Genomic DNA, 25,375 nt, shown 5'->3' on the forward strand with positions numbered 1-25,375 from the left:
ACTCCAGGGAAAAGAGAAAAAAGTAATAACAATAACTTCCATTGAAACACACACATACACACACACACAAAACCTATGCCAGTCTTTGCAGCTTGGCTCTGTGTTGGCGCCCTCTTTCAACCCTAAGCCTTGCTATAGAACACTTCAGAATCCACTTCAGGTGACAATATAGGATATTATTGGGCATTTTCAGTGCATGTGTTTTTACCCTGAACAAATGTGTAGTTTTCTCCAACTCCCCCATATAGTCAGTGCATTTAAAAGCAATAATTTCTGCAAGAAATTCTCACTCTGGGTTCTCCTTCAGCTGTTAGGAGTTAACTGTATGCTCCATTCAAACTATTTAGCCCCAGGCAACTAAAGAGTGATCACAGCCTTTAGGCATTGTTCATCACTCCCTTCCCACCTCTCATAAGGTACAAGGCAGGCCTAACCAAGTGGAGTGTCCCACTTCGGTTCTTCAGGCAGCCCTCGGACAGATCAGAACAGACACACACAATAGTCCACCAGTAAATTTTGCTTTTCCCACTCCAGAGCCAGAGATCAAGTCCACCCTCTGAGAATATGGAACAATAAATAAAAATTGTCTCCAAGGAAGCAATGATATTGGACATACGAGACAAAGACTTTAAATCGGCAATTTCAAATATGTTCAGAGAGCTAAAGAAAACCATGGACAATGAACTTAAGCAAAGCTCGAGAACAATGCCTAAACCAGTACAGATATCAATTTAAAAAAAAAAAAACAGAAATTACAAAAAGGAATCAAATTGAAAACTCAAGAGATGAACAGTACAATAACTAAAATGAAAAATTCACTAGAGGAGCTTAGCAGAGTTGAGCAGAGGAGAAAATTGGCAAACTTGAAGATAGGTCAATTGAGTTTATCCAACCTGAAAATCAGAAAAATAATACAGTAAACAGAGCATAAGGGAGTTGTGAGGCACCATTAAGTGAACCAACATACATATTATGGGAGTCTCAGAAAGAGAGGAGAAAGGGAGAAAAGATTACTTCAAGAAATAATGACCAAAAACTTCTCAAATTGATGAAAACATTAATCTACAAATCTAAGAAGTTCAACAAAGTCCAAGCAGAATAAACTGAAAGAGAACCTCACAGAGACACATTATAATCAAACCGTTGAAAGAAAAAGACAAACAGAATCATGAAAGTAGCAAGAAAGAAGCAATTCATCACGTACAAGAGGACCTCAATAAGATTAACAACTGACTTCTCATTAGAAACTATGGAAGCCAGAAATCAGTGGCATGGCATACTCAATGCTGGAAGGAAAAAAAAAATTGTCAATCATGACACTGTATCTGGCAAAACTTTCCCTCAAAACTGATGAAAAAATGAAGACATTGTCACATAAACAAAAACTGAGACAATTCATTGCTAGCATACCTGCCCTCAAAGTGAGTCCTTCAGAATAAATGACAGGACACTAGACAATAACTCAAATCCATAGGAAAAAATAAAGGATACCGGTAGGGGTAACTACATAGGAGAACATGAAAGATAGTAATGTATTTTTGTTTGTAACTCTTCTTTTTTTCTTATCAGATTTAAAATCAACCACATAAAGCAATACTTATAAATCTATGTTGATGGGCATACAATGTATAAAAAAGTTTGTATAAATAAACATATGAATAAAATTGATGACAACAACAGCATAAACAGATGAAGGGAAAAAGAACTATATAGGAGCAAAGTTTTATATACTATTGAAATTAAGCTGGCATTAATCTGTACTAGACTGTTATAAATTAAAATATTAATTGTAATCCCCAGGACAGCCACTTAGAAAATCACTCAAGAATATATAGTAAAAGAAACAACAAGGGAATTAAAATGCTGTACTAGAAAATATCTACTGAACACAAAAGATAACAATAATCAAGGAACTGAAGAACAAAAAAGATATGACATGGAAAACAAATAAAAAAATAGCAGAAGTAAGCCCTTCCTTATCAGTAATTACACTAAATGTAAATGGCTTAAACGCACCAATGAAAAAATATTGGCTGAATGGATTAAAAAAACTGGATCCAGCTACATAACGTTGACATGAGATAAACTTTATATTCAAAGACACAATTAGGTTGAAAGTAAAATGGGGAAAGATATAGAATGCTATCAGTAACTATAAAACAGCTGGAAAGGCTATACTAATATCAGACAAAATAGAGTTTAAAACAAAAATTGTTGAGAGACAACAAAGGCCATTACATAATAATTAAGAGGGTCAATCCATAGCATATCTAACAGATAAATTATTTCCACTTACCTGTTACTTCTTTTCACTGATTTGTTCTGCCATGGTGGATCTATCACAATTACATCATATTTTTTTCTACCTGAAAACAAAGACATAATTTCAGAAAATACCTCCTTCTATATATGATCACTTTAAAAACTATACATATTCTTCAAAGATGAAATGCTTTCACTATAGACACAAACATAATGGAATGAAACACAAAAGATTTGTGGCATTTATTCAAATGGAGTAATTTATCTGAAAAACTAGAGGTTTCCCTTATCATTTATTCATTTTAGGGTTTTAACATGATTTCAATTATTGCTATTTTTGCAGAGACTACTTGCAGATGGCTACAGCTCACTGGTTACATGACAATGATTTATAAATTCACCACAAGTCTTAGCAGTCATTTGTGGACCTTTCATTTCAAGTTTGTAGCCATTAATGTGGCCTTTTCAAACCTATGTGCTTTTTACTTTACTACTCTTTTTAAACTTTCTATTGTGAAATAATTTCAGTCTTATAAAAAAGTTGTAAAAACAGTGCAAAGAGTTTCCCATATACCTTTCACCCAGCTTCCCCAAATGTTAACCTCTTAGATAACCATAATACAACTACAAAAACCAAAAAATTAAAATTCGTACAATATTAACTGATATATCAACCATAGTAAAATTTCCCCAGTTGACTACTTATGTACTTTTTTGTGTCCAAGATCTAAACCAGGATCACATATTCATTTAGCTGCCAAGTCTCCTAAATCTCCTCCAGTCTGGGAAAGTTCCCCGGTCTTTCTTTGACTTTCATGACCTTGACATTTTAAAGGCTATTGGCCAGTTATTTTATAGACTGTCCCTCAATTTGGGTTTGATGTTTCCTCATGATCAAATGTAGATTGCCCATTTTTGGCAACAGTATCTCAGAAGTAATGTTGTGCCCTTATCAGAACATCATATCAGCAAGTATGTGATGCCAATATGTCTTATTGTTGGTGATGTTACATTTGGTTACCAGGTTACACTGTAGTCTGCCACGTTGATCCAGTGTAAATTTATTATTTTCTCTTTATCACTAAAAAGTATCTTGTCGGGGAGTACTTTCAGACTAGGCCAATATCCTGTGTCTCATATTTTCAAACACTATTTTGACCTCAACTGAGGATACCTGCCTATAACGATTACTACCATGACGATTTCCAAATGGAAATTTACTACCTCTATCATTTTATCACTCTATCCACATTTATTCATTTATTCATTAGAATTTTGCTGTAATAAACAGTTGTCCCTTCTCTCCCTTTTATAAACATAGACATATCTTAGTAAATGCATGATCTCATAAATATAAAAAAAAAAAAAATTAAAATAAGGAGATTTTCAAATATTAGAGTAACAAAGATCAAAGAGAACTGAAGACTATGTTCAAACATATGGCATGAATTTCTCATTAATCTGTTATCCTGTCATTTGCCTCTGAAGAGTTTCTGACATTAGTACATGGATAACCACCCGTGAGTAAGATGGCTTGACAGCAATTAAAAGAAATTTTCATTAGTAAGCTTTGTTGTAGCTGCTTAAGATTTTAAATCTTGTTATAAAATATCCAAATAACAATACACAGCAAATTAAATTCAATTTGATCAATACACCTCTTACCCACTTCATCCCTAAGAATATTAAAATACTTATAATTTATTAAAGATATATAAATCACTGAGCTAAGCACTAGACACAAATTATCTTATTTAATCCTCAAAATGATCCTTAGAAGTAGGTGCTATCGTATAAATGTTACAGATTAGGAAACAGAGGATCAGTTTTGAGAAGTAAATAGCCATTATTTCTGTGAAGAGTAAAAGACACAGTCAATTAAGCTTCAGAATTTAAATTCAAACCAGGTCTATGTGGCTATAGATTTCAATATTTAAATTCTTTAACTTTGTGGAAGAAAATGTTCCAAGAAATTTTAGACAATAAACTTGAAAATTCGCTTACAATTTAACCTAAAAGACTGGGAATTAATATTCATGTCTGAGGTGTTTCTACTTTGCTATGAAAAAGACTTAAGTAATTTGACTAAACATAATTTGTATCATGAATTCTTAACTATGGAGCAGTATCTATATTTGCTCTTCTGGGGGCTATTTAGTTTTGACACTTTGTTCAAAGTAAGAATTTAGAATTTTAAAAAAGCAAAATTTAACACTGAAATAAAATATAAAGGAAAAATGAACCCAGGAAAAGTGTTTACCCTACTCTCATAAAATGTTGAGCCTTATTCAAAACTCAGACTAGGTCTTGGCTTTTGACAATGCAGAAAAATTATCTATTTCTAATAATAAACAAAATAATTACTTACAATTTAGAAGTGGTTGCATACAAGAAATGTCAGACAAAAGAAAACTACTTTTTGGTGGCAGCAAGTATTTCTGTCCCATTAAAGTAATCATTTTTGTGAAGCTAGAGTTGTTTTCAACAACCCGTGAAAATAAATCCTGCTCTGTAACAGACATATCATCTTCCATTAACTGTAATGTCTGAAGTTCCATTTCATGCAGAGAAGGCAAATGCTTTGCCATTTCACATAATTCTGATAAACTGCAAGTATCAAGTGATAAAGTAATGTGATCGCTACACTTGTCCTGTTTTTCAGAAAGTGGATAAAGAAAACCACTTTTGAGACCTTCTTGAACTAACTGTGAAGATCCATCCAAAATCAAACTCCTGATCTGTAAAAGAATTTTTAAAAAACACATTAAAAGAAAGGACATTGACATTAAAACAATTTTCTAAATAATGAGATTCCTCCTATGCTGTGAATATTTGAATTTAGATGAAATCAACATTCTTAACGCCTATAATAAAATTATATAATAAAATTATATAATAAAATAACTTTATACTAGAATAAAACAAATGTGTTGGTATACCTCTGAACTGCTGTTCCCTAATTGTAGAATGAAACAAACCTCACAAATGTACCGACAATTAAATAACCAAGTAGTATATATTTAGGAAAACATTTCCTTAAAATATATAAAATGAACTTGATAATATGAATGTTCCTATAAGAAAACAGAATTTCTAACCTATAAATAGAATTAAGTTTAAATCACAATATTTAATATATTTCTAGTGGCCTAATCGATGACACTGGGTTGGGTTTGGTTAATTGTAAAATAAGGAGACCTGGTGTTGCAATGGTTAAGTGCTAGGCTGCTAACTGAAAGGCTGACCGCTTGAACCTACCCAGTGAATTTGTGGGACAAAGACCTGGTGATCTGCTCCCATAAGGATTACAGACTAGTAAACCCCATGGGGCAGTTCTACTCTGTTACATTGGGTTATTATGAGACAGAATTGACTTGACAGAACCTAACAACAATTGTAAAATAAACATGCCTTTGATTTTTTTAAATATAGCCTGAATTGTGGGAAAAAAAAGGGGGGGGGGAGCAAGAGAGAAAAATAACAGGTAAATTAACATATAAACAAAGCTTTGCAGAAATTAAACTGCAGTAATTATAAAACTAAAAGCCTGAGTCCTGCTTTTGGACCACAAGAAGTACCATGGATCAGATTTACCCTACCACGTAAAATCACTAAAAAGAATGTATGAAAACATATTAAAAAATAAAAAAAGGTTTCTAGACTTTGGAATGTCAAGCCGTGCAGGGCAAAGACAGTTAAGAAAGGAGAAACAAATGATTACTCTAGCTTACTGCCTTGAGAAAGTTTACAGGCAGCAGCACAGAGAAGAGTATCCATTCAGAGTCCAGCAGTCTTCTCTGAGTCAAAGAGATAGACCCAGGAGTCTAGAAAGACAAAGGCGCTGGAGTTTTCACAGCAGGCACTGAGAGAAGATAGCTACAAAGATGAAAAGTTCTTGAAATCTGTGAGGGTCCTCTCAAAACTCCAGCTGAATACTGATCAGCATAAGTGTGTGATGAAACTACTCGAGGTCAGGAAAAGAACCAGATGAAATGCTTAGAGGGAATAATCCTCAGAGCTGACACAGGGCTGGGTATAATTAGTGCTCCTACCAGGCAGAGTGAAAAACCTTGTAACTCACAGGGCATCAGGTGGATTACTCAGAGGGATACTGTCTTAGTACTGAGAAAAAAAAATAGTTTTAGACAAAATATATTCTGCTCCTAATTAAAAAAGCTTAAAGGAAGTCTCTAAAAGATCAACCACTTCAAAGCAACCTCGTCGAAAACAAAGTTCAAGAATATTCATAGGAATACAAAAATATCCAGCACACAACAAGCTAAAATTGAAATGTCTTACAAAAAATAAAAAGTTACTGGGTATACAAAAAAGCAGAAAAATAGGACACATTACAAGAAATGAGATCACTCAATAGAAGTGGACAGAAGAATAGTACATGTGATTTAATTAGTAGAAAAGGCTGGGTAGGTTTGCTTCCAGCCCATTTAAAAGATTGGGGGAGGGAGTACAAAAGGATATTAAAGCAGTTATTATAATTATATTGTATATGTTCAAGAACATGAAGAAAAAGATAAACACGTTAAGAGAAATGGAACCTCCAAAAAAGATCAAATTGAGCTTCTAGAGGTGAAAACTACAATGTAGGAAATGAAAAATATGCCAGATTGGATTGGCAGATTAGACACTAAAGAAGAAACGATGAGTGCAACTGAAAAAGTAGTGATAAAAGTATCCAAAATGATACAGAGAAAAAAAGACTAAAAAAGAAATGACCAGAGTATCAATGAGTGGGATAATTTTAAGCAGTCTAATATATGTATAACTGGAGTCTCCAAAGAAAGTGATGAAGACACAGAAAAAAAAGTTGAAAAATAATGGCCAAAAATTTCTAAATTTTATTAAGACTACAAACTCACAGGTCCAAGAAGCTCAAAAAACACCAAAGAACCAAAAAAAAAAAATTGCATTAAGAAACATCATAATCATATTGCTTAAAATCAGTGATAAAGAGAAAATCTTAACAGCAGCCTAAGCATTCTACTTCCAGCCAAAAAGAATGATAACAACAGCTTTTAAGACACTGGACATGAGGCAACAACAGACAGTGATTCCTGAGAGATGGGACAGAAATCATAGGTAAACTTATGACTGCCCCAGCTAGCTGCCTGGAGAGAATTTCCAGACCACAAGAAGAAAGAATATAAGCAAAGGCCAGCAGATTCCCTGAGTTGGGGAGATGGAGCTGAAAGGATGGTGAAGTTAAGACAGTTACAGTTCACAAGACAGAGTACCAGACAGCAAAGAGCTACAGAGATAGAGCAAGATCTGCAGAAGTCCCCACTGGAGAATTCACCTAAGTATTGATCAGTGCATGCATGACTGGGAAAAGGGCCACCCAAAAGGATTAGAGGCAACAGTGCTTGCTCCTTTCACAGAGCCAAGAATAATGCCTGTGTCAACCAGCCAGACTGGAAAACCTCACGATTCACAAGGCTACTGGGAGAAATTTTACCACGGGTCTCTCCGACAGCTTTTTTTGCAGACAAAAATTTCAAGGATATTTGTATAGCAAAAATCCATGGAAGACGGAAATACCGCCTCCTTCCAAGGCAGAGAGTCTGTTTGTATAAAGGTTAATAAAGTTTCCATCTGGGGCAAAGTTTGAATAGGTTTGACTGCAGCCCACTTAAAAGACTGGGGTTCCCTAACCTTGGGGTTCCTTAAGATGTGACTCAAACCCACGGCACACACAGCATCCAACAAGGCTGATTAGCATTATCCCATGGGACAGGGGATACAAGAGTAAATACGTGATCATAAGCATATGTTTCCTGCTGTACTGTTAATAATAAAATCCTCTGTCCCTGACCTAAGATTTTCATATCTTCTCCCAGCATCCAAGCAACTGTGGCAGGCTCACTAAAATTTCAGATCCTTTACAGTTCTTGACATTGGGTAGGGAAGAAGGATCTTGTTTCAGTAAAGGGGAACAATTAGCCCTAGGCCAACCCCTGTTCTAAGCCCACCTATAATATTTGAAAAGCAAGAATAAAGATTAAACTGTTTTCAAATAACTGCATCTCAGAACAAAGTCCAAGGCAGAAAATCTATTCAAAGTTATAGGAATCAAAAAAAAAAAAAAAATCAGCACTGAAAATACAATTAAAAATCAAAGTTAAAGTAACACAAAAATATTCAGCACCCAAAGTAAAATTTGCCATGTTTGCCATCCAATCAAAAACTGCCTGTCATAAAAAGATGCAGGAAAATACAACCAATGAGGAAGGGTAATAAAAATCAATCAAAACGGACCCAGAACTAACACAGATGATATAATAAGCATAGAAGGACAGCAAAGCAGTTATTATAATTGCATCTTTTCAAAAAGTAGGGACATAAATAGAAAATTACACTTCTGGAGATGAAAATAACAATATCTGAGATGAAAATACACTGAATCAAACTAACAGCAGCTTGAACATTATAGAATAAAAGATTAATGAACTTGAAGACATAGTAAGAAAGTATACAAAAAAAAACCACAAACAGAAAAAGGATTTTTAAAAATGAAAAGAATACGAATGAGCTGTGAGGTACTTTCAAGTGGTCTCATATATGTATAAGTGAAGACCCTAGAGTAGAAGAGAGAAATCAGGTATGGAAAAAAATATTTGAGGAAGTAATGGTAAAAAAATTTTCCAAATTTGATGAAGATTATAAACTCACGGGTACAAGCAGCTCAGTGAACATCAAACAAAAGAAACATAAAGAAAACTACACCAAGGAACATCATAATCAAATTTCTCTGAGTAAAAAAGAAAATCAGCTGGGGGGAGGGGTTGCTGAAGAAAGGCTCTGGCACAAGTCCAGTTTGCAAAGACTGGGAGAGGTCACTGCTTGTTCGTTTTCTCCCTGATATTCAAAGGAAATTTCTCTCAAAACACTAGCTGAGCACAAGCTAAGAAACAGAGTCTTCAATGTCAACACACATACAGAAAGGGGAAGTCACTAAACAAAGACATTACCGCAGTTAAAAAAAGAAAAGAAAAAACAGCAATCCCTAAGGAAGGGGAAGAGTCTGATTTCCAAAGTTATCACATTATAATACTTAAATGTCCTGGTTTTGACAAAAACTAACAAGAGACACAAAAACAGAAAGAAGAAAAGACGGATCATTCAATAGAACAATATAACAGAAACAATCCCCACAGAAGCTCAGATAATGGACTTAAACATAAGTTTTAAAACATCGTTAAATATTTCCAAAGAGCTGAAGGAAAACACAGGTTCTTCAAACAAGCCATACTCCCTCTTGCTTCTAAGCTTTAGCAAACACTATTACTTTCTAAGCCTAGAACACTCTCCATCACTCTCTTCATGATTAATGTCTACTCAAAAGAATTGAACTTGAACAATTATCACTGCCTCCATAAAGCTTTCCCCTGACATCCCCATCCTTAAGTCTGGGTTAGATGCCTTCCTATATGCCCCCATACCCAAACCCAAACCAAATCCAGTGCCGTCGAGTCGATTCTGACTCATAACGACCCTATATGACAGAGTAGAACTGCCCCATAGAGTTTCCAAGGAACTCCTGGAGGATTTGAACTGCCGACCCTTTGGCTAGCAGCTGTAGCACTTAACCACTATGCCACCAGGGTTTCCAAGAGATACTATAATTCTCCTATGACAGTGCTTTTTACAATGTAATGTAATTTGTCTGTATCCCTCAAGAAGATCATAAATTCTGTGATAGAAGGACTCTATCTCAACTTCCACTGAAGTCCTAAGGCTGACACAGTGTCTGGAATGAAGTCTGCATTCAACGAATATTTGTAAATAACCTTAATGATTCGGTGAGTGAATGGATAAATGAACTAGATAGGAAGGGAGGGAGACCGATAACTTCAGTAAAGAAAGCAAACAAGGCAAGTTCTACTTCAGGCTTCTCCTTAATATAAGTTAAAATAACCTAGATATCTTAGCTATTAACAGCCCTGGTTCCAGCCCTTTTAATAGTTCATTTTTTAACACTACACTATAGCAAATAGATTCTAATTTCTATGAAATTACTCACTGATAATAAATACCCTATATTATCTTTATTCAAATTTGCTACCGAAGCACTAAGAGATCTAAATAAGATTTTTTAAATATCCTATAAAAAAAAAAAAACTTTTTCTTTCTTTTATGGCTATTTAAGTTTGATTCTATTCTGATGCACACAAATATTTCATAATTCGTATTAACCATTAACAGTCAAATGTATTGTAGTTCATTTAGCACTCTGAATATACATATATTCAAGAAACTCTATTCTCTAATATCATTTAACATCTTAAAGTAAACATTCTTCATGTATCATATCATATCCTGGATTTTTGCATCTCTCTGCACTTTAATCGCACAAATGGCATTTCCAGGCAACAGGTATGTTTCCAAAATTAATAGATACAGTAGACTTTTGATATTCAAGGATTCAACTTCTGTGTCCTCGGCTATCTTCAGTACGTTAAAAATCCTATAGTATTAAGCCATCCTTTTGTTGTTTTCAAGGTATTGTCAAGTTGATTCCGACTCACAGCAACCCCATGAGTGTTTCATAGGGTTTTCAAGGCTGTGATCTTTTGGAAGCACATTGCCAGGCCTGTCTTCCCAGGCACTTCAGGGTGGGTTCAAACTGCCAACCTTTCAGCTAACAGTCGAGTGTTTAACCGTATGTGCCATCCCAAACCAAAGCAAACCCACTGCCATCAATCTGATTCCAACTCATAGTGACCCTACAGGACAGAGTAGAACTGCCCCATAGGTTTTCCAAGGCTGTAAACTTTACAGAAGCTGACTGCCACAACTTTCTTCCACAGAGTGGCTGGTGGGTTCGAACCACCGTCCTTTCAGTTAGCAGCTGAATGTTTAACCACAGTGCCACTAGGGTTCCTTATGCACCACCCAGGGACTCCTTTATTATACTATGTCATGTAAATCTTCCAATGTGATCAATGAACATTTTACACTTACCTTTGCATGGTATTCCATAGCATCCAATTCACCTTGATTGAAAACCACACACCTTTTACGCTTCTAAAGGGTAGATAAGTCACAAGGAAAAAATTATGTTGCCATCTGTCACAATGTTGATCTTTTGAAATATATCAGTATTTCATTTTTGTCACATTTTTCATATTGTGTATTCCAATCTTTAAATGATAATAATCACCTGTTGAGGTCAAAATGAATGGAAAGGGTATGGACTAAGGAGACAGACTTCCCCAAAGTAAGTAATAAATCAATAAATCCCAACTTAATAGGTAATGAAAGGTCATCCTCAGTCTTACCTGTTTAATGAGAACTAGTACAACATGACAAGGAGCCCTGGCAGTGCAGTGGCTAAAGCACTCAGCTGCTAACTGAAAAGTCAGCAGCTCGAATCTACCAGAGGCTCCACAGGAGAAAAGAACCAGCAATCTGCTCCAGTAAAGATTACGGCCTACGAAACCCCACGGGGCAGTTCTACTCTGTCATATAGGGTCATATACGGTCACTGTGGGTCAAAATCAACTCAACAGCACACAACACCACCACCACATGATAAAATGTAGCACTGGCAGTGACACTATATGAACAGTAATGAGTGTCACCTATGAGTTGAAATACAGAGTATAATTATTCTCATCTTTCTTCATTTTTGAGGAGAGGAACTACCCACGTACTACAGTCAAAAGAAGTGGCAACGTATCTTGTAGTAACTCTTTAGGATTTATCTGAGGGTTAGGTACAAATCAGATACATCAACACCATTCCATATGTTCACCTTATTTTTCAACATTAAAATGTGAGAAACTTACCCCACGTAAGAAACTAAGCATTAAAAGGTAGTGTACATACTCTGTAAATTGTAAAGTCCTTTACAAATGTTTATTTGTCTGAATTACTAATAGCAATGATACAGTATTTATATACTATTTTATTGAGATCTCAGGCAACACTACACCTTTTCTATACCTGACACAGCATATGCTCAATAAATATTTGTTGAAAGGGAAAAAGATAATGTACAAGAAGAAATCATAAGAATATTAAAAATTCTACTTCAGGTACCTGTAACAACATACTATTTCTATTACTTTCCTATTCCAATTCTCAAGATACTTTCTTCCCTGCTTAGTATCTTTCCTCTCCACTCCATTATAAGATTCATGAAGTCAGGGATTGTGTTTATCTTGTTTCATCCCTCTATGTACAATGGCACACAGAAAAGAACTCAAACATTTGTTGGGTGAATAATGAATGCTATTCCTATCTCCACCAAAGAAAATGTTAGTGTATCTATCTGACATGGACTTTGTATAATTATCTCCGAATTCTTCAAAAATACAAATTACTGAAGCACAATTAATTTGGTATTATATGACATTCTCAAAACTTTATTAAAAGATTGCCACTGTGTGTATACAAAGATAAAAAACTCTACACATTTTCCACAATAGCTTTCTATTTCCATCACTAGAAATTTTTCAGAAACATCACCCTCGTCTAAATGTTATTATCTGAGCTTACCCACAAAGGATAAAGCCCACTGCCGTTGAGTCAATTCCAACTCATAGGGACACTAGGGTAAAACCACCCCATAGGGTTTCGAAGACTGTAATCTTTCTCCGGCAGAGCAGCTGGTGGGTTCGAACCGCCAACCTTTCAGTTAGTGGCCGAGCGCATTAACCACTATCCCACCAGGGCTCCTCTCCCCAAAGGACAGGCCTCTAAAAAAAAAATCCCAAAATCCAACTGCTACCTTGGAATTTTGCAGAAAAGGAAACATGCTTTTGAGTAAAATCAGTTGTAAAAAAAACATGCCATCAATATAAACACCTAAGTAGAAAAGCAGAGATTTCTCTTTATCTGACTGTTATGTTTAACTTACATTCACTCCCTGTGAACATTGCTTAATTTTGAATTATGCAAATTTGGTCTTATAGGAATGGTGAAATGTTTGGAAAGAGTTAAAAACTATTCTGGATATGCTAAAGCCTTCTTATGCTTTACTGATGTTTATACTTAATACATCACAAGATATTTAAGATATTGTAACGATAAATTTCTTTCATGTTTCCTATAAACAAAATTTTTTTAAACTTTCTACCTTCCCAATGATAGGAGTGGAGCTTTCTTTTTTAACACCATCTCTTAGATCTTCCTTTTCATTACTTTGTTGGCATTCTTCACGACCAGCTGAAGTTATATAGGGTTTGGTGACATCAAATAATTCAGATCGAAAAACATAGTTTTGTATGAGCATGTCACTGTTTCCTCTACCAACATTCTCAGGCATAGTGGTCGAGTAAGAAGCAACATATGTAGCAGAGGGTCCAAAAGAAGACATAGAATCCGTTTGAAGAGAATCAAAGTGGACAAAAGAAGTAGGCTCATTTTTACTGCAACAAGCCTTGTGATGCTGATGAAGTTGATAGTTTATCTTGTTAATGAATGAAAGATGATCCAGTAACCACCCAGGTGACAGCTGGTGCACCACAGACATTCTCTCCCATAAAAAGTACCTCTAGAAATTAAGGACTAGAATTAAAGCCCAACTTTCCATATAAAGTCTTTAAATACCCTGTATTTCAGGAAAAATATACTTCATACACACAAGCACATTTGATGTACAAATATATATAAACTTTACATATTTAGCATTTATATAGTAGTTCTAAGGAAAATGGCAACTTTTTGATATTAACTTCTTTTAATGTCAGAGTTGAACATTTAAAATTGTCAGCCAATTTTGCCAAAGATAGTCAATACCTGATCTTATTTCCGTAAACCCAATTTAATCTACCTCTCTTCCTGGGCCCTCCACAACCTCTTGCTTAAGTCTGTGGCTCTAGCAACCAAGTACACAGTCTCCAAGTCAGGAAATCATTGAATCCTTGAAAGGTGAAAGTGACGTGTTAAAGCAAAAAACACTACATTATCTATATAAATTCAGCCCTTTTGATGATATAAACCTATCTTGAGGCCAAACCAAAAAAATTAAACCCAGTGTCGTCGAGTCGATTCCGACTCATAGCGACCCTATCTTGAGAGTCACAGAATTCCAAGAGAACATATTAGCAGAACAGCCCTTGTTTTTTCAAACATTCCCCTTAGCCCATTCTTCAGTATCACTGCCCTAGTAAACCACTGCTATCAACGGAATAATGGGGTAATGAAGATGGCAAACTATTGGTCTAGGCACAGCAAAATGCAATTTTTAATTGCACATCAGAAGCACTGGACCTTAGCAAAATTGTAAGATTAAGGGTCTAGACCTGTAACTGCTTCTGAGCAGTACTTCTCAGGAAACTAGGTTTTTCAGAACTTCATCTTTTTTCAAGAGATGATTTACGGTTCTGGATATTGCTTTCTCAAACTAGTGTAATGGAGAATTGAAGAGGAGGCCAAGACAAGAAATAAGTAAGTGGCTAACAGCACAGTTGCTGCGAAGTAAGGGGCTAATAGCACATTTAAACTGAACCTTCTAACTCCATGAGTATTAGCAGGGCGATGCTCGGAGCCGGCTACACGCACACCCCGCAGCCCCCACCTCCTACCTCACCGCTTCCCTTGTCAGAAAAATGCCCGCCGCCTTCCCAGACTCCCAGAGTAAGAACAGCGCCCATCTAAGTAGTTGTCGTGAAGGGAGCCCCTTTTAAAGCGAAGGGAAAATTCCTTCTCTAAGCGTCAACGGGCGCAGCCATATTGCTGTACGGAAAGCGTTTCCAGGGCGACTTCGAGCGTTCTGCCCGCTCCTCAGTGACACAGAGGCCTCAAGTCTTCAGAACTTAAATCGAGCGGTCGGACTAAACTTCGTAGGAGACGCTGACGCTGCCTGGGGAAGCCGGCGGAGCCAGCGAGGCGGCGGGGCGCAGCCCGCACGCAGAGTCCCGGCGACGGGGCGGAGGCGTACGAGTATTGCGCATGCGCGCGCACGTCGTGCGTGGGGACGTTCGCACGGGCGGAGATTTTAAAATTTGAAGAGCGCGGGCGGGTAGAGGAGGGAGCGGTGTTTCTACGGAATCGTGCCGTTCAGAAATTCGGCCCCTAGGTCGTGTCGGGAAGCTGGACGAAAGGTGACTAACGGGTGGTGGACTCATGAAAGACCTTTGGGTTAGTTTTGTTCCGGCCGGTACGGTCCCGGCGGGCGAAAGCGATAGCGCCGACAGTTTACCTTGAGCGACGCTGAGGCACAATGTTTTAGCGTCCGCTTTGTGAGAGGCCTCGGGCCGCATCTGTGCGGGGCGCTAGTTTCTCAGAGACCAGTAAATTTCTACTGCCAAGGAATTCTCAGGGAGGAGGGGAGGGCGTAGGGGGCCACTGATGGGGAGAGGAGAGAGCAAGATGAGGAATTGTGATTTGGTGGGTGGGGGTTGAGATACTAGTATGGTATCCTACTGGCTGTGGGAGGAGTGCATCTGGAACTCTGCTCCTTAAGTGAAGATGGGGAGTGAACGAGTAGGCGAGAGTGGGAAAGTTGTAAGAAGAAAGCAGGGTATATTGAGGGAGAGGAAATAGGCGGCCAAAACCGAGAAAGAGCCTGATTAGTGTAAAAGACTAAGGAGTGCCCAGAGAAGTAGAAGGATAACCACAGATGTCCGCTTTCATGGAAGCCAGGGCAGGACCCGAGAAGGCTGGCTGTATGTATAGTGCCTAATGCCATTGAGAGATGAGACAGAACCCCCAAAATTGGCAATCGTGAGTAACCTAGGAGGCCGCAGGTTCAGTACAGGTAAGGGAATGAGGTGTTAATGTGGCCCAAGAAGATGGATGTGGCCTAGAGACGCTTCTGTGGACCAGATTTATCCTTGTTGAAGGGGAGAGTGAAGCAAGAGGGGCGGTGATTGAAGAATATTAAACTGAGAAATAATGAGTTAAGGATAGAGCAGGAGAGATTGTCATTAAGAAAAAACAATAAATTCTATTTTCAGAGACCAAAGAAAAAGAAACATTTTGTGATGGATGCAAGAAGTTGAGAAGTTGGGCTTCTCATGTAGCCTCTGCCTTCCCATTTGAAATAGGCACAGCCAACCATAGAGATGTGGTCTGGGTTAAGATTCAGGTCTCTAACTACCATGCAGGGCAGGAATCATACCTTATTCATCGTATCTTCTGCATTGCCTGGCACACTCCTGTGTAGGTGGTTGGTAGTTAGTAAATGTTTATGTATGGTGAATACTTAGAAATGCAATTAAGTAGATGACATTCCCTGAAATGAGGGCTATGGTACACAATACATAAATGAGTAAAGATAGTGCAGGGGAAAGATTATCTTGAAGAAAGAATGAAACTTGGCCTCCTTTCTGTTTGAAGATAAAGATAATGATGCTTGCTAAATGTGCAGTCTATGTGTGGAAGGATTTTTAAATACTGATTTCATGAATGTAGGTCACAAGCATGAAGCGCAGTTCAGTTTCCACCGGTGGTGCTGGCCGCCTCTCTGTGCAAGAGTTAAGATCCCAGGACCTCAATAAACAAGGCCTCTATACCCCTCAAAAGTAAGTACCTCCACCTGTGGTTCTCACCTGCATGCTTTGTCTAGGGCAAAGAAATCTGTAAAAATAGTCAATACAAAGATGTTGTATGACTGGGTGTCTTGGTGAATTTTATCTGTTCCCAAGAACCCGTTGCTGTCGAGTTGATTCTGACTCATAACACCCTATAGAACAAAGTAGAACTGCCCCATAGAGTTTCTAAGAAGCACCTGGTGAATTTGAAATGCCGACTTTTTGGTTAGCAGCTATAGCTCTTAACCACTACGCCACCAGGGTTTCCTTATCTGTTCCCAAAACCAAAACCAAACCCACTGCCATCAAGTCGATTCCGACTCTTAGCGACCCCACAGGACAGAGTAGAACTGCCCCATAGAGTTTCCAAGGAGTGCCTGGTGGATTTGAAGTGCCGACCTCTTGGTTAGCAGCTGTAGCACTTAACCGCTACGCCACCAGGGTTTCCTATCTGTTCCCAGTCATGCTTAATTTTGGATCAGTGAAGGGTGAAGATAGGCACAATATCAGGTGTTGTGACTTGTCTAATTTGTTTCTTAAATTCCCAAAACTAAGTCAATGACCTTTGTCTGGCAGCCCCTAAAACAACTATTAATTTACCTTGAGCACATTTTCATATCGCTAACCTTGTTAGTTTTCACTTTCCATGTGGGTAGCTTTATCTAGGACTGTCTAGAATAATATCCACTTATGAGACTCCAAGCATGCTATAAGTTTTTCTCTTTATTCTAGAACTGCTTACTGTAATTAATAATTTATCGAGGTGTATCCAGCTAGCAGAGCTCTCAGTCAAAGGTAGTATTTGCTCAGATCATGAGCTGTAGTGTAGTAGCAGCCTACAGAACACCACCTCTCTGGTCTGTTTCCTTAAGATTTGCTGGAAAAAAGTGTCCAAAGGAATATGCTATCATAAACTGTATTTTTTTTTTCTATGAGTGATTTTGTTCCAATTAAGAGGCTGTCTCCATAAACTAGTACCTCTTTTGCCAGTGAGACGAGAAGAAATGGATGGTCCCTGGCTACCATTACTGGATATTTTGATCAAGGACCCAGTAGATGGATCCTGATCAAAAGGAGGAAAATCATTGAACAGATTTTTCATAAGGAACTTCAAGTTCATACGGAAACCACACTTACTGGATCCATTGAGACTGAAGAAACCCCCAAATCTATTGCCCAGAAATAATCTTCAAACCCTGAACCAAAACCATCCCATGAAGCCATCGTTAAACGAAACAGTTTAGTTCAATTAATACAGGTTTGCCTTGAGCATTGTGCTCTAATAAAGAAGACTCTATGTGAGTTCAAATTGACAACAGTTAATCTAAAACACAGATGAGAACTCTAAGGAGCAGAATATTCTAGATTAATTGTGATGAAACAATATGCACGGAGATAGTGAGAATGGTGACACAATATGAAGTATGTAACCAATGTCATTGAACTGCACGTGTAGAAATTGTGAATGTGTGTACATTTGATTATATATATTGCTACCAAAAATAAATTAAAAAATAAAATGAATTTTTTAAAAAGAAGGCTATTCATAAGCCTCAGCAGAGCTATATCAATCCTTCTCTAATACCAAGTTACTTGCTAAGTGTTCTTAGATTACTTAGGTTTATATAGTATGAGCCTCTGCTGCTTTTAAAAATTTGAAGAATGTATATATTTTTCCATCTGAACACTTTAAACAATTTTTTTGTACTGTTGCACATTACTTACACAAAAAGATTTATTCCTTGATATCCTAGAGAAATAAGAGTTGTCACATAAATAGACATATGCACACCCATGTTCTTGCAGCCTTGTTTACAACAGCAAAAAGATGGAGAAAACCTAGATGCCCATCAGCAGATGAATGGATAAACAGTGGTACATACACACAGTGGAGTATTAGGAAGCGATAAAAGAATAACGACAGATCTGTCAAGCATCTCATAACATGGATGAATCTGAAGGGCATTATGCTGAGTGAAATAAGTCAATCACAAAAGGATAAATATTGTATGAGACCACTACAGTAAAATCTCATGAAAAGGTTTATACACAAAAAGAAACAATCTTTGATGGTTATGAGGGTGGGGAGGGAAAAACACTAAATAGACAATAGATAAGGGGTAACTTTGGTGAAAGGTAAGACAGTACACAGTACTGGGGAAGCCAGCACAACTCGTACAAGGCAAGGTCATGGAAGCTGCATAGACACATCCAAACTCCCTAAGGGATGGAATTGCTGGGCTGAGGCTGTGGGGACCGTGGTCTCAGGGAACATCTAGCTCAATTGGCATAACAGAGTTTATAAAGAAAATGTTCTACATTCTACTTTGGTGAGTAGCTTCTGTTGTCCTAAAAGCCTGCGAGTGGCCGTCTGGAATACTCCATTGGTATGACTCCTTCAGAAGCAAGGAAGAATGAAGAAAACTAAAGATACAAGGGAAAGATTAGTCCAAAGGGCTAATGGACCACATCTACCACAGCCTCCATCAGGCTGAGTCCAGTACAGCTAGCTAGTGCCTGGCTACTACCACTGACTGCCCTGACAGGGATAACAATAGAGGGTCCCAGACAGCTGGAGAAAAATGTGGAACAAAATTCTAACTTAAAAAGAAAGACCAGACTTGATGGCCTGGCAGAGACTAGAGAAACCCTAAAGTATGGCCCCCAGACACACTTTCAGCTCTGTAATGAAGCCACTCCTGAGGTTTACCCTTCAGCCAGAGATTGCACAGATGTATAAAACAAACTAAAGGGCCACACCAGCGCAGGGGCAGGGACTAGAGGACAGGAAAGCTGGTAAAAGGGAGCTCAAGGTTGAGAAGGGAGAGTGTTGACATGTTGTGGGTTTGTTAACCAATGTTGTAAAACAATATGTGTACTGACTGTTTAATGAGAAACTCGTTCTGTAAACCTTCATTTAAACTACAATAAAATAAAAAAAAATTAAAAAAAGAAAAAGATTTATTCCGTGAGTTGCATTAGAAGCTAAAAGGTCACTATCGCCAATGTGTTTTGCCTGTAATTTAGATAATGTATATTCTTAAGAGCAGCTGCACTCTAAGAAAGCTTAGATTTTAAATAATACTTTTAAACCTATACAAATACGACAACATTAAAAATATATTTTACTGTAGCTATCATGCTATGATTAAACATATCTAATTTTTTAATTTTTCTTTCTCCTAAAAGTTGTTATCCATAAGTATATGAAGTAATTGAAATCTTAATATAGATGTGATATTTGTTCTGCATTTTTCTTAATGTCTTAGCATTAGAACTTATACGCTAGAAAATTTTTATGATTTTGAATTATTTTTACAGGCATTGGGAGGTAATTGGGTCTAACATATTTCCAAAAATTTCTTAAACTAATATTTTTAATATTTATTTTAAAGAGATATTTTTCTCCTTTTCTTAAAGCAAAGAGAAATCAGCCTTTGGAAAGTTAAGTTTAAACAAACCCACATCATCTACATCTGAAAGAAAAGTCTCTGTGTTTGGCAAAAGGTAATGATATTTCTTGAATAGTTCTAATGAAAGAACTGTTATAGTCATGCATTCAGCTAGATCCTCTCAGACTACAAAGAATTATATGGCATGGTCCTTTTCCAAGACAAAGTTAGTTTCTAATTTTCCTTTATTTTAAATGGTTAGCAATGGTTATATTTATTTTGATGGTGCCAAGAAATATATTAGCACATTCAGACCACTGTTTGTTACAAGTATCTAGTTGATCTAAAATTCCTTGCCTGCCTTTGAGATGCTGTGAAATCGTACCCAGACCCCACCAAGCTTGTTGCCATCAAGTTGATTCCAACTCATGGTGACCCCATGTGTTACACAGTAAATCTGCCCCATAGGGCTTTCTTAGCTGTAATCTTTACTGAACAGGGTGCCAGGCCTTTCTTCTGTGGTGCCACTGTGGGGATTTGAGCTGCCAACCTTTAGGTTACAGCATTTTTAAATTAGGAGGGATCATCATCTAGTTCACGTTTTGGTCCCAGATTTTTTACACTTAAATATTAGTGAGGACTCCTAAGAGCATTTGCTTTCTGGGTTATATTTATCGATATTTACCGTATTAAAAATTAAAACGAAATTTTTAAAAATATTGTATATCCAATTAAAAATAATAAACCCATTACATGTTAACATGAATAACATGTTTTTAAATTTTAAAACAACTTATTTTCAAAGACAAAGCAATTTCAGTTAGAAACGTAGCATTCTACATTTGTACAAATCTCTTCAATGTCTGGCTTAACAGAAGACAGCTAGATTCTCCTATCTGCTTCTGCATTCAGTCTTGCAGTATCACGTCACGTAGCCTCTGGAAAACTCCACTGTACACTCATGAGAGACTGAGAGTAAAAAGGGCAAATAACATATTAGTTTTGTGGAAATAGTTTTGACTTCTCCAACCCCAAGATCTCATTTTGAGAACTACTTTTAGAGCAGATCAGTTCTTGCCTGGGGCGGAGAATGGGAGGAGGATTGACAGTTAAGAGGGATAAGGGAACTTTTTGAGATGATGGAAATGTCCTGTATCTTGATTGTAGTAAAGATTACACAGGTGTATGCATTGTCAAAGTTCATCAACTGTGCACCTTAAACAGGTGCATTTTATTCTAAGCAAATTATATCTCAATAAAATTGATGTTAAATGTTCAACCCTAAAATTATGAAAGTAAACTATGTTCTGTTTTCTTGCCACAACAAAATATAACTTTTTAAGACAAACCTGTTTGTTCAGTTATTTTGAAAATATTTAGAGGTGAAATATTTGTCACCTTATAAAAATCTCTGCTGTGATATCAAGTCAGACTTCTGTTTCTCACATTTATTCCAGTTGGTGAACAATATTAAGACATTTTTGTAATGTAGCTTTCATCCCAGAGCTGAGCTTCAGAGATGATGTGGATAATTATGAAACCTGTCATTTGCTGAGCATTTTAAATGCTTTATCTATATTAACTCTTTTAATCAGTCCTCAGAATTGTGCTAGTGTTACTGTTCCATTTTATAGATAAGGAAATTGAAGCACAGAGAGGTTAAGTAACTTACCCAAAGTCACACAGCTAGTAAGAGAGACATAATTTAAAACCATATTCTCTGGCTCTAGAGCCTATGCTGTTAAGTGTAAATTGTTATTTTGATTGGTTAGGTAATTCTCTTATAATTTCAAAAGATATCTGTAAGTCGAGTTTTGTGTAGAATAAGAGCTGAATCCCATCACATATTTCTATATATCTCTTTTTGTTATGGTAAAAAATATTAAAAATGAAGTAATAGAATGTATATGGAAAGGTGGTTCTCAAATTAGCAAGTTCCCAGGGAAAAAATAGCTAATTAATCATAGCAGTGGAATTAGACATCTCAAGCTAAAGAACCAAGCAGGGGAGAACTTGCAAGAAACTTCCACAGAGAAATGAAGCGTGGACGAAGAGTTCAGATGTTACAACAGTGTTCATTGTAACTCAGCTTTATGGCATCTGTCCAATAAAGAAAATTACTATTCAGAGAATACTTAATAGGCTATGATGGTTAGCTCAACTGGAGCACAAGCAAAGTAAGAAAAATGAAACATAGAGATTATTTAAACTAATGAGGTTTTGTTTTGGTGGGTGGGGACTTAGAATAAAGCATATAGCTATATTCATAAATGACTAAAAAGCAGCATATATGTTCACAGTAAATAACAATCAGATACATAGTATGGGTATTGCATAACATAGAAATGTTCATAAGAAAAAGCATACACAACCTTTTTTTAACATAACTGGAAGGCAATTTTCCCACAGGAAATAATGGTAAATGAAGGAGTTGGGGGTGAGAGAGAGAGTAGTCACGGAGGGATGACTAGGATGGTGAAAGGACCTAGGTGACTGACTAGACTGGAGAGCCGGTGGTGCAGAGGGCTTGGGCTGTGCACTGATACCCGCATTCTGAGACTGGACTGGAAGTTATGTTCTTAGAGGGCAGTGTATGTGCTGCTAATGCAGAGCTCCAGGAATGCGTGTTTATTCTCCCTCACATCTCAGTTATTTAACTGCCATAATGTCATGCTTTATCCTTCAACATGTTCTTTTTCTCTGCTTTGGATGAGAGAATTTTGTTTAGTTAAATACAAATTAAAGAATTGAACTTCCTTGTTTGATGCTAATGTTAAGATATAATATATAATTTAGATTTGACCACAGAAGGATTCGTTTTAATTGACTTTTTTAAAAATACATTTCCAGAACTAGTGGAACTGGATCCCGGAACAGTCAGTTTGGCATATTTTCCAGTTCTGAAAAAATCAAGGACCCAAGACCACTAAATGACAAAGCGTTTATTCAGCAGTGTATTCGTCAACTCTGTGAGGTATTTTGTAATTGTGAATGTTCTCTTAGGTATTTTCAATAATTTTTCTATTATGAAATATCATGTTTCATAAAGATTATTATAGTTTCTTACAGAAAATGGTTATGCTTACAGTATATCCATGAAATCTCTCCAAGCACCATCTGTTAAAGACTTCCTAAAGATCTTCACTTTTCTGTATGGCTTCCTGTGCCCTTCCTATGAACTTCCTGATACAAAATTTGAGGAAGAGGTTCCAAGAATCTTTAAGGATCTTGGGTTTGTATGTTATATTTCTCATTAGAGAGACTATTGGAATAATAATAACATGCTTTAAGAGGGTCACTGTGGGCACAATACGTAGGCTAAATTAAACTAAAATCAAACTCGTTGCCATCAAGTCAATTCTGACTCATAGCGACCCTGTAGGACAGAGTAGAACTGCCCCATAGGGTTTCCAAGGAGTGGCTGGTAGATCCGAACTGCCGACCTTTTGGTTACCAGCCATAGTTCTTAACCACTGTGCCAGCAGGGCTCCAAGTAAACTAAAAAGGCAAACAATTTACTCTTTTCAGGTTGTTATAAAACCACAAGTGATATAAGGCCCTGAACTGCTTAAGTGACAGGAGAAATAGAAAAGATGGACTGGATACCAGAATTTTTACAGAAGTGGGAAAGACAGGATTGAAGGCGTAGTGAAAATGGGGTGAGATGAAGTCAAAAAGGGCTTCAGAAATTTTAGCTTGGTTTTTAGAGGATTTTGCTGTTGAGTAAACACAGGAATAGGAATGGATTTGGGGATGAGGAGTGCATACCTGTGGTTTACTGAACTTAGAGTACATTGAATTCAAAGGAACAAAAGATCTTTTAGGAAAGAAGTCCAGTACTTATTTGTTAATCAAGTTCTGCAGTTTTAGGAGGGCTAGATGTAGAACAATCTGTAATGAAGACACCAAAGAATAAGCAAAATTATTCGAGAGTAAGATTACTAAAGACAGATCTCAACAAATAACTTCTAAGTATGTCAAGACTGTGAATGTATATGCCAAATTTTTTTAATGTGACTTCTTGATTACCTTATTTTTACTAGATTAACATATTAAGTAAGCTTATCTTTTCTCATTTTTTGCAGGTATCCTTTTGCATTATCTAAAAGCTCCATGTATACAGTGGGGGCCCCTCATACATGGCCTCACATTGTGGCAGCCTTGGTTTGGCTGATAGACTGCATCAAGGTATTTGATTTGTCATTTTCAAGTGTATATATGAGAAAGATTTTTTTGTCAAAAAGATTTTCAGTTTCTCTTCCCAATTCTGCTTTTGCCAGTTATCTCAAAGTCTGCTTCAGAGTTTTTTCAAAGTACATTTGATTTTCTAAGTTCTTCAGACTGAAACACATGATAGCATAGGTGAGGGGAAGGAAGTATACATATCTGCAAGGAGATCATTCGTTTTCATGAGGGTTTACAACTCAAAAAAATAGAAGATTTATTATTTTCTCCTCATGACAGTCATTAGGTTCCCCCCCAATTAAAATCTATATTCATTGAAGAAGTTTTGGAAAATACAGAAAATTACACCCAAGAAGTAATACACCTATAATCTTGCAGCCCGGAAACAACAACTGATGACATTTCTTTGGGCTATAGGTTTTAAAGGTATGTTATTTCTGCACAAAATATGTATTTTTTTTTTAAGCTTTTGATACATACTGACAAATTTCTCTCCAGAAAACTCTTACAAATTAAAAGCTCCTCAGCAGTGTATGCACCTGCCCATTTCCCACACCACAGGCATTATTGTTTTAAGATCTTTACCAACTGGGAGGTGAAAAATAGATGGTTTTAATTTTTTATATATTATATATATGTGTGTGTGCATATATATATAATTGAGCTTTGGATTATTTGTTTTTGCCTATTAATTTGGACCCTTATATATTGAGGTTGTTATATATTAAGCATATTAATGTTTTTAATAGCGGACAATGTGGCAAGCAAAAAACAAGAGCTGATTTTTTCACATTTGCATTTTTTGTTTGTTTTTAAATTTGAACATTTTTTCACGTTTATTATAACTGCCTGTTCATGTTTTTCGCCATTTTTCTTTTTTCTTACTGATTCGCAAGAGCAATGTTTTATAAGTCAAAGATGTTTAAGTTAGAGAAATTAGCCCCTGCATATATGCTGCAAATACTTTCCCTGTTTTTCCTTTTGATTGTATGTCCTGTTTTTTGACTGTTCAGAAATGTTGAGTTTATCTATCTACTT

General features: G+C 36.7%; 2 protein-coding genes across 8 annotated transcripts in view; one reads left to right on the forward strand and one right to left on the reverse strand.

Annotated features, from left to right (window-relative positions):
* METTL4 (methyltransferase 4, N6-adenosine) overlaps positions 1-15,157 on the reverse strand; it is a 34,981-nt gene extending 19,824 nt beyond the window's left edge. For 4 of the 5 annotated variants that reach the window (XR_007519300.1, XR_007519301.1, XR_007519299.1 and 1 more), the window contains exons 1-5: positions 14,811-15,157; positions 13,361-13,777; positions 11,242-11,304; positions 4,631-5,000; positions 2,297-2,366 (exon numbers count right to left, since the gene is read on the reverse strand). Coding sequence is in view for 2 of the 5 variants with exons in the window: in XM_049901022.1 (XP_049756979.1) it covers positions 2,297-2,366; positions 4,631-5,000; positions 11,242-11,304; positions 13,361-13,777; positions 14,811-14,879 (989 nt within the window). In the remaining 3 variants the exon portion in view is untranslated. The remainder of the gene's footprint in view (positions 1-2,296; positions 2,367-4,630; positions 5,001-11,241; positions 11,305-13,360; positions 13,778-14,810) is intronic. The other variant, XM_049901023.1, reaches the window with a different exon arrangement.
* An 83-nt stretch (positions 15,158-15,240) lies between these two features.
* The window catches only part of NDC80 (NDC80 kinetochore complex component), a 51,408-nt gene continuing 41,273 nt past the window's right edge, over positions 15,241-25,375 (forward strand). Inside the window, exons 1-6 of one of the 3 annotated variants that reach the window (XM_049901624.1) lie at positions 15,241-15,329; positions 16,642-16,751; positions 20,181-20,267; positions 23,003-23,126; positions 23,212-23,384; positions 24,238-24,340. In XM_049901624.1, the coding sequence (XP_049757581.1) occupies positions 16,651-16,751; positions 20,181-20,267; positions 23,003-23,126; positions 23,212-23,384; positions 24,238-24,340 (588 nt within the window). In that variant the 5' untranslated portion in view covers positions 15,241-15,329; positions 16,642-16,650. Of the gene's footprint in view, positions 15,367-16,641; positions 16,752-20,180; positions 20,268-23,002; positions 23,127-23,211; positions 23,385-24,237; positions 24,341-25,375 lie in introns of those variants that run through there. The other 2 variants (XM_049901623.1, XM_049901625.1) reach the window with 2 other exon arrangements.

Source organism: Elephas maximus, chromosome 11 (assembly GCF_024166365.1).
Source record: "Elephas maximus indicus isolate mEleMax1 chromosome 11, mEleMax1 primary haplotype, whole genome shotgun sequence".
NCBI lineage: Eukaryota > Metazoa > Chordata > Mammalia > Proboscidea > Elephantidae > Elephas > Elephas maximus.